This window comes from Gracilinanus agilis, chromosome 3, assembly GCF_016433145.1.
Source record: "Gracilinanus agilis isolate LMUSP501 chromosome 3, AgileGrace, whole genome shotgun sequence".
Classification (NCBI taxonomy): Eukaryota; Metazoa; Chordata; class Mammalia; order Didelphimorphia; family Didelphidae; genus Gracilinanus; species Gracilinanus agilis.
The window spans coordinates 87,704,604-87,714,552 of record NC_058132.1 but is presented as its reverse complement, the minus strand read 5'-3'; the positions used below and the strand labels follow the sequence as shown (position 1 = coordinate 87,714,552).

The 9,949-nt window shown below is 37.8% G+C and overlaps 2 protein-coding genes across 2 annotated transcripts; both read right to left on the bottom strand.

The window, feature by feature from the left end:
• Positions 1-4,299: 4,299 nt before the first annotated feature.
• On the bottom strand, positions 4,300-5,480 carry LOC123241118 (WD repeat domain phosphoinositide-interacting protein 2-like). Its single transcript, XM_044668823.1, has one exon. It carries the CDS (start codon positions 5,407-5,409, stop codon positions 4,300-4,302), a length of 1,110 nt encoding a protein of 369 aa, XP_044524758.1. The 5' UTR covers positions 5,410-5,480.
• Positions 5,481-8,633: 3,153 nt separating this feature from the next.
• On the bottom strand, positions 8,634-9,560 carry LOC123241117 (olfactory receptor 52B2-like). Its single transcript, XM_044668820.1, has one exon. It carries the CDS (start codon positions 9,558-9,560, stop codon positions 8,634-8,636), a length of 927 nt encoding a protein of 308 aa, XP_044524755.1.
• Positions 9,561-9,949: the final 389 nt, after the last annotated feature.

Genomic DNA, 9,949 nt, shown 5'->3' with positions numbered 1-9,949 from the left:
GAGGGATCCAAACATCTGAAGATTCCCTGAACATTCATCTTAATGTTCTTCAATTCCATTCTATTAAAAAAATATGTATTAAAGGCCTACAATATGACAAGCACCTACTATATGACATATTAGATACTTTATGGGCATAGTCTGTAGACATCATCTACCTTTAAGTGGCTAATATTCTACCAGAATAGTAAGAATAATTTTTTCGGTAGGATGAATATTTTATTTTCTATTTACATTAATTTTAAAATGTTGAGTTCTAAATTCTCTCCCTCCCTTGATTCTCTCCATTCTCTAATCATTGAAAAGGCAAAAAAATAAAATAAGATATCATATACATGAAAAACACATTTCCATATTAGCCATGTTGCAAAAATAAAGCAAGAAAAATAAATAAAGTAAAAGCAATTCATCTAAAAAAACCTGGTGGGTGATGGGTGGGGTTATGGTATTTTCTGCCCAATATAAGCCAAGTGTTATATGGTGACTAATAATGGTATTAACTTAAATCACATAAATGAGTTTCTCCTCTGCTGATGACTTGCAGGAGTTGGCACTGTGCGTTATAATCTTTCTCAGGAACCATAAAGTCAATTTTTTTCAGGCGCTGTTACAGGAGTGCATACTGTTACAGGAGCATGCACTGTGAGCACTGTATGGCTTTCATGAAATTACATTTAAAAAATGTGGCATTTATGGCTCTCATGGCCAAAAAGGTTGCAGACCCCTGATATAGGGTGTAAGATGTTTATCTAAAACTAATTTTTCCTATTCTGTTTTCCAATTATCCCAGCAGGTTTTGTTGGATAGAGAGTTCTTGTCCTAACATCTGGGGTCTTTGGGTTTATTGAACACTAGCTTGTTAAGGCCATTTACCCCTAAGCTATTCCATTGATCTACCCTTGGTCAACTGGAAAAAGAGGCAAAAAATCCAATGAAGAAAAAAGTTTCATGAAAAGTAGAATGGACCAAATGGAAAAGGAGGATCAAAAGGTACTAAAAGAAATTCATGCTATCCACTTTCAGAGAAAGAACTGTTGGAGTAGAAATGCAGATGACAAAATATGATTTATCACTTCTTTATTTTAGTATATGTTTGGGGGTTTTGGTTTTATATGATTATTCACTTATAAAAATGAATGATATGGAAATATGTTTGCATAATAATACATATATAACCCAGATTGAATTGCTCATCAACTCTTGAATGGGAAGAGAAAAACAGATAAAGACAATATGGATCATATAACTTCCGAAAACATATGTTGAATTTTGTTATTATAATTTAAAAAAACAAATATAAGCACACAGAAAGATAGTCCCTGTTCTCAAGGAGCTTATAATCTATTGGGACAATATAAAAAGGGAACTAAAAAAAAGGAGAATAGGGTCATGTTGAAGAAAGAAATTCAGATAAGACTGAAGCCTAGAGAAGAAATGACAGAGTAAATGCTTGACTTAGAAATTTCCTTGAAATATACTTGTACTTGGTCTGAACATGAGAACTGATCTTCAGTCAATTTAATTAACACTCTCTACAGCTACATACCAGTCAAATCTTTTTTTTTTTTTAAAGGTACACAGCATTTATTAACTGTGTGTCAGTGGGGGAATGGTTGAACAGATAATGGTGTATGATTAATAGAATTCTCTGAAACCATCCCCTACATTATTTCTTACAGCACAACTTTAAGAAAACTTGACTACATTTACATACCATAACTTGTTCATTCTCTAATTTATGGAAATTTCCTCAGATTCCCCATTCTCTGCCAACTCAAAAAGAGCTGTTTGTAAATCCTTTAGGATCAATTTTCCCCCCTCCCCTTATTCTTCTACTTCACTGTTAAATGTACTTCTGTACCTAATTGCATTTGTCTGTACTCTTCAGCTGTTCCCCCTATCCCTTTTTGTAAAAATCTGCTTTCCCATTTTAATGAGATTTCCCCTAATCTTCCTTTCCCTTTGTTTCTACTGTATTACTCTTCTCTTTCCATTCTTCTTTTAAGATCATTAAGACATAACAGAAGGGGCAGCTGGGTAGCTCAGTGGATTGAGAAGCAGGCCTAGAGACAGGAGGTTCAAATCTGGTCTCAGACACTTCCCAGCTATGTGACCCTAGGCAAGTCACTTGACCCCCATTGCCTACCCTTTACCACTCTTCTGCCTTGGAGCCAATACACAGTATTGACTCCAAGAGGGAAGGTAAGGATTAAAAAGACATAACAGAACCACTTCTAGGCCTTGTGTATAATTACTATCTCCTCTGATAAAAGAGGGGACACATTTGTGTATCATCTCCTCATATTTGAATGTAGGCAGTTTATTCTTGTTTTGTCCCTCATCATTCATTCACATTTGTCTTTTTCTTTTTCTTCCTGTTTCAATGCGATTCTCAAGTCCTCTATTGCCATTCAAGGTTCATTTTTTCTCTCTGCATATTATATTTAGTTTTGGTTAAGTTATTTTTGGCTTTAAGTCCATATGCTTGTGTTAAGCAGTAGCGACTGCTAAAATCACATGTAATCTTGACTGGACCCTTGGTGTTTGAATTCTTTCTGGCTGCTTGCATTACTTCCGACTTAGTAGCTTTGATTTTTGTCCATGATGTTCCTGGAAGTTTTCATTTTGTTGTTTCTTCCTATCAGTAACCAGTACTTTCCACTTTGCACACTAGTTCTAAGACAGGGGTCAGCACCTCCCGCCTCCATCCCCCTCCTTCTGCAGGCATTTATGGCTCTCACGGCCAAAAAGGTTGCCGACCCCTGTTCTAAGAGATCTAAGACAGATCTGTTTAGGCTTTTTTTTTTTGGGTCTCAGTATTCAGATGGTCCAAAGATTAAGGTTCTTCTCTTCAATCTATTTTTCCAAGTCAGTTGTTTTTGCTATGAGACACTTCACATTTTCCCCCCCAGTCTTTTGACTTTGGAATCATCAGCTTCTATTTAGTCCATTCTAATTTTCAGTGAGTTTGTTGCTTGGGCATTTATACCTCTTGCAGCAAGCTGTTAATGTCTTTTCCTTATCTTTTCATTTTTTTTCTTTTTGTATGTGTCTTGGGCATCCTTGCCACCAGGAAAGCTTTTTATGGTTAGGTTCTTTGTTTCTCATTCTTCCAGATTAATTATCTGTTTGGAGAAATTTCTGATCGGGATTGTATTGCTTCTTGATTTCTAGCAAGTAGGCTTCAACTCTACTTCATGAATGAGATAAGTATCCAAAGGTGAAAAGACCCATCAAGTATAGTACTATAGCAGAGTTTGCTGATAGCCACAGGGGCTAACTCCAACTCTGAAAAGATACCTGCCTGAACCAGCCCAGAAATGATCAATAAAACAAGTTCTTGAAATGTACACAAATGTAGGCAAACAAGGTGGCTCAGTGGAGTCAGGTATGGAGATGGGAGGACCCGAGTTCAAATCTGGCCTCAGTCAATTCCCAACTGAGTGACCCTAAACAAGTCAGTTAACATCCAGTGCCTGCCCTTACCACTCTTCTGCCTTGAAACCAATACTTAGTATCAATTCTAAGTATCTTAGTATCAATTCTAAGACAGAAGACATGGGTTAAAAAGAATTTTTACAAAACTGAACAGAAGAAGAACTGAACAGAAGCAAGCACATACATGGAGGAGAGCAACAGTGAAATTATTAAACATTCAGAGCAAAACAGATATTCACAGTATCAAGATAAAAATTTAATCTATGATTCTCAAAAAATGTATATTTAAAAAAATTACATTGACACTTCCCTATATGGCACTAGGAAAACAAATGGACAACTTCCCCAGTACCCTGGATAAGGACAGTATGTTCAAAATGCATCCCCTGTCAGATAAGGATGGTCTCTCAGGGAGACTGGCCAATGTTCAGTCCATGATGAATGTGCAATGTGTCTGCTTGCTGATAGTAATCAGTGTGGAGGTCTGGTGAACCTGTTCAAAGTTTGATGGAGTCCTGTGAGCCCTTGTACATATATCCAATGGCTGGTCAAACTCATGATGCTGCTTCCCTTGGTTGTGTCTTCTTTCCTGATTGTGAGGGAATCTGAGATGAAAGACCAGGTTTTGACCTTGCAAACTACAAGGTCAAAGAATTACCAGAGAGGTCCACAGAATCCATTGTAGAGTTTGCTAAGAGGCACAGCAGCTGAGTGAGGAGCCAGACTTCAGGAAGCTACCTCATTGGTGTAGCCTATCACTATGTCCTACTAACAAGAGCAATTCATTCATTAATTATGTACCACTCAGAAGTGAAATCTGGTGGGGTTCACTCCAAGTGATCATGTTGAAGGAAGTATGTCTCAGTCTAGGAAAAATTTTTCCTCCTCTATTTCTTTGAAAAGGTTGTGTTGTTTCATCAGGGTGCATTCCCCTCCTTCCTGAGGATCCAGGTTGTACATATATAAGTAACCATCAGAAGCTCCTACTAATAATCGGGGAATCTTCTGAATTGTGGCAAGTGAACAGATATTTTTGTGACCGCAGAATGGTAGTCTGACAGTAGCAAATGCTCTTCCCTGGTTAAACATTTCCGTTACTTGGGAGGGCAAATAGCTAGTAGAGGCCATAAGAACTTTCCCAAAGTAACCAGTCCAGGTAGTGGGTTCCTCCTGAGGTTTCTCTTTCACAGTCTCAAGTTTGAAGATGTGCACTGTTTCAGTGTTACTGGAAGCAGAGAGGAACATTCCATCCATGCTGAAGGCCAAAGAGCAGATGCTTACACACCTCTTTACTACTCTCCGGAACTCAAAGATTTTCTGTCCTTCTGGAATGGAAAATACTCTAATAACAGTTCCCTTCTCAGAAGCTGTGGCAAGTTTGGTACCACTTGCATCAAAAGCCAAAGCTGCTAGGGGACTATCATGAGCTGGTATCATATTAGCAGCCCTCAAATTAATGGTGTCAAAGACTTGTACTTCTCCAATAGTTGCACTCCCAGGATAAGCCAAGTAACAGTTGTCATTGTTTATTGACAGTGCACACAAACCTGCAGGGTTTGGGGGAGTTTCCCTGATTGTATGCAGTACCTTTATATCACGAATATTGTGTATGTATAGACATTCTTCTAGGCATACTATCAACCTCTGTCTATTCAATTTGACTGCCAATATTGTATTGGAATAGCTATAATTGCATATTTCAGTCCCCTTCTTAAAGTGGCAGACTTTTAGTTTTCGTGGAGCTTTGAGGCTAACAATGGCCACCAGGCTACTTGAAAACAATCTTTCCACAATACACACGTCTTCTGTATCAGTACATTCATAAATCTGTTCCAGCTTATCCACAGAAGAAAGGGAGAAGAATTTGTAACCAGATTTACTCCCAACAGCTAAGGATGTGTTGTCCTGGTTGAAGTTGGCGAAGAGCAGCTGGCTGGAGCCGGCCTCCCCGCTCTGACTGGCCAGGTTCATGGCTGAGAGGGGGGGCCTGGGCTCGGGCGCTCTACCTCCCGGGACGGGAGAGACGAGGGAGTCAGGGTCGGCTCCAGGCCCCTCTCTCCGCCGCCTTCGTTGTCGTCTCCTGCGTCCTGGGTCCTCCAGCTGCTGTGGTTGTGGTTGCTACTGCTTCTACTGCCGCCGCCGCCGCCGCTCGCTGCTCCAACTTCTGCTGTCCTCAAATCTTAATCATATGGTCAGATATTCTTAGTATTCTTCTCTAGATTAAATATATATGAATGAACAGGGAATAGTTGAAGAAACTGTCATATAAACATAATGGAATAGATTTTTGCTATAGGAAATGATGAATAGTACCATAAGCATGTAAAGGCTCATATAAAATGATACAGAGTGAAATGAATAGAACCAGGGGAACAAATTATATAATTTTAGCACTATTTTAAATTTTATTTTATTTTCCCCAATTACATGTAAAAACTGTTTCTACCATTTTAAAAATAACTTTGAATCTCTAATTCTCTCCTTTCTTCCTTCCATTCCTACCCCTGCTCACATAGCAATCTGATATAGATTTTACATGTGTCATCATGTGAAGCATTTTTTCCATATTAATCCTATTGTAGATGGAAACAAACAAAAATAATTGAGGAAGAAATTGAAAGAAATGTTTGTTTTTTCTCTATTTGGACTATCACTTCTTTCTCTGGAATCAGATGACCTTTTTTAAAAATCATAATTCCGTTGGAATTATTTGGGATCAGTATTTTTCTGAGAATAGCCAAGTTATCCATAGTTGTTCATTGTACAATACTGCTGTCACTGTGTTCAATCTTCTCCTGGTTCTGCTTATTTCACTCTACTTCAGTTCATGTTAATCTTTCCAGGTTTTTCTTTTATTTTTATTATCATCCAAAAACACACTTCCATGTTGTCCGTTCTTATAAGAGCAAACTCATACATACATACAAACCCCCAAAATAAAACCAGAAATACACTGATGTGAATGATGACTCCAACAGTTCATTCTCTGGAGGTGGACAGAATTCTCTTAGGATTGTCCCAGATAATTGCACTGCTGAGAGTGCCAAGTTTTCAAAGATAATGATCTTCCAATGTTGCTATTATTGTGTCCAGTGTTCTCCCAGTTCTCTTCATTTTGATCTACATCAGTTCTTGCAGATCTTTCCAACTTTTTCTGAAATAATTTTGCTTATCATTTTTATACAATAGTATTCTGTCACCAACATGTACCACAATTTGTTCAGGAATTCCCCAAATGATGGACAACCCTTCAATTTCTAATTATTTGTCACTACAAAATGAACTGCTATAAATATTTTTGTACAAGTAGGTCCTTTTCCCTTTTTTATTATCTTTTTGGGATAGAGACCCAGCAGTGGTAATAAGGATCAAAGGGTATGCACAGTTTTATGGTCTCTTGGGCACAGTTCTAAGTTTCCCTCCAGAATAGTTGGATCAATTCACAACTCCACCAACAATGTATTAATGTCCCAATTTTGCCACATCCCCTCCAACATTTACCACTTTCTTTTACTGCTATATTGGCCAATCTTATAGGTGTGAAGTGGTACATTTCCAGATTTTTCTGATCCCCTACTGCTCATCATTTCTTACAATGCAATAGTATTCCAGTATTCTCAGGTTCAAGAACATTTCATAGCTGTATGACCCTGGGCAAGTCACTTAACCAGCATTGCCTTGCCCTTACCACTCTTCTGCCTTTAAACCAATCACACAGTACTGATTCTAAGACAGAAGATAAGAATTAAAAAATTAATAAAACAAAGGCAACAACTAAACAAACAACATACAAACAGTTCTATAAAAACAAGATATATACAGGATAAATTAAGATAGTTTCAGATGGAAAGCACTAAGTTTAAAGAAGACCAGGAATGAGTTCTCGCAAAAGGTGGGACTTTGAGACTTGAAGAAAGCCAGGAAAACAGAGATAATAAGAAAGAACATTCCAGGAATCAGGGAAAGGAAGGGAAAATGATGACAGTCAGGAGATGGAGTGTCATGTGCAAGGAATAGCAATGAGACAAGTAACTAAATCAAAAAATATATAGATGGGAATAAAGTATGAGAACTGGAAAAGTGGTGATAGAGGTAGATAAAAATGTTTTTAAAACCAAAAATTAATGATATATTTGAACCTAGAAGTAATAGAAAACCTCTGTTTTTTATTTAATAGTAGATGTAATGTGATCACAGTGATCATAGCTGAGTTTTGGGAACACTAATTCTGACAGCTGAGTGGAGGGCAGACTAGAGTGGGGAATGACTTGAGACAGAAAGACAAATCAGCCAGATTTTACAAGCCTGTTAAGGAATGAGGTGATGAAGACCTACATCATGATAATTGTAAGATCAGAGGAGAGTTCATATATGAGATATATTATGAAGCTAGAAATTACAAGATTTGACAACTGATGAGATATTAGAGTAGGATGAGAATGAGGAGTGGAGGTTGTACTTAGGTTATGAGCCTAGATAATGGGAAAATGAGAGTACTAGGAAAAGATAGTAAAGTTAGGAAGAGAAGAGGGTTGGGGGAGAAAAAGAGTTCAGTTTGGGGTATGTCAAGCTAAAGATATCTATGGGATATCCAGTTTGATTAATACAATAGAGAATCTGAGATGCAAGTATGGAGGTTAGGGCAAAACAAGTAGATCTGAGAAACATCGTCATAGTAATGATAATTGAGACAATAGTTGGAGATGAGATCACTAAGTGAAATAGCATACAACTTTAATTTTTAAAAACATGTGGATATATGAAGTTTATATGAAATAATAGGACTAATAGTTCACATTTTTAGAGCATAACACCAGTGTTATATGTGAAAATAACAATAATAATGGTTAGCATGAATACAGTGCCTACTATGTGCCAGGTAATTTACTAAGTGACTTACAAATATTTCATTAAATTGACAAAATAATCATAGGACAAAGATACTCTTGTTGTCTCCATTTCATAATTTAGGAAAATGAAGCAAAAATAGATTAAGCATCTTGTCAAAGGTAACATACTAGTTAATATCTAAGGCTGGATGTGATTTGAGGTCTTCCTGACTCTCAGTCCATTGCTTTATTCACTGTACAATATCTTTACAAATGTTTATAGCATCATAGTATTTATAAATGATAATAACTTACACAGAATATCTTAAGCTAATCATTTATTCCTGACATCTCCTACCAACAGATTTATGCACGGCCCAGTTGGGAGAACCTGCGTATGATATGATCCCGAATTTGTTTAGTCCTAACACCATATATCATGGGGTTCAGTGCAGGGGGCACAACCACATAGAGATTAGTCAGCAGGACCGCACAGTGTAAGTGGCTTATCAGCAGTGTCAGGTAAGCTGGTAGGTAGAACATGAGGATGACACAGACATGTGAACTGCAGGTGCTCAGAGCCTTGAGTTGGGCATCACGAGATGGTAGTCTGAAGACAGCTCTGAGAATAAAAATGTAGGAGATGGAGATGAGGATGACATCTAAGCCTGTGGACAGGAAGGACAACACTAGAATATATATGTTACTGGCTGTTATGTTTCCACAAGCCAAACTGGAAACCGTAGGCAGTTCACAATAAGTATTGGCAATGATGTTATTTCCACAGAATTGCAGCTGTTCAACTACAAAGGTAAAAGGGAAAGTAAGAATCAGGCCCCTTGTCACAGAAAATCCTGCTATTTTCCTGATCACAGAGGGAGTCAGGATCATGGTATATCTCAATGGGAAACAAATGGCCACATAGCGGTCAAATGCCATGGCAAGAAGAACTGTTGACTCCATGACAAAGATGGCAATGACAGAAAACATTTGAGTGATGCAGGCATGGAAAGAAATACCTCTATCTTGGAACCAAAAAATGGCCAACATCTTGGGCATGATAGCACTGGAGAGAAAAAGGTCTGACAGGGACAGCATGGCCAAGAAGAGGTACATGGGTTTGTGTAAACTGTGTTCCATCCAGATGAATATGATTAACAAGGAGTTACCTCCAAGGGCCACTACATACATCATGCAGAAGGGGATGGAGATCCAGATGTGCAGTTCCTCTAGACCTGAGATGCCCCAAAGAAGGAAGACAGCTGGATGGAAGGTGTGATTGGTGACAATCATAATATCAGAATTGGAAATGATCATGTGGTTTTCTCTTTCCCTCTTTAGTTTGATCACCTACAAAAATGGAGAGAGAGGGGAGAATGTTGCCTAAGGAAATTTCTGTGCTCCTTTTGGACAACTGCTTTCCCTGAGAACATCATTTGATTCAGTTAGTTAATAAGCATTTCTTAAGCTCCTATTATGTGCCAGGAACTATGCTAAGGACTGGGGATACAAAAACAATTTTTCCCTTCAAGAACAGACTAACATGGGAGACAAGCAGACAAAAATTTACAAGAAAGCTATATAACAGATAAATAGGAAGGTTCTAGAACTTAGATAGATGGAAAAGCATTATGAGCAGTTAATAAATGTTGATTTTTAGAATTTAGAATTTATACTAGTAT

Excerpts from the sequence above, each read along its gene's own strand:
- LOC123241118 (XM_044668823.1), bottom strand. The coding sequence starts at position 5,409 with ATGAACCTGGCCAGTCAGAGCGGGGAGGCCGGCTCCAGCCAGCTGCTC.
- LOC123241117 (XM_044668820.1), bottom strand. The coding sequence starts at position 9,560 with ATGATTGTCACCAATCACACCTTCCATCCAGCTGTCTTCCTTCTTTGG.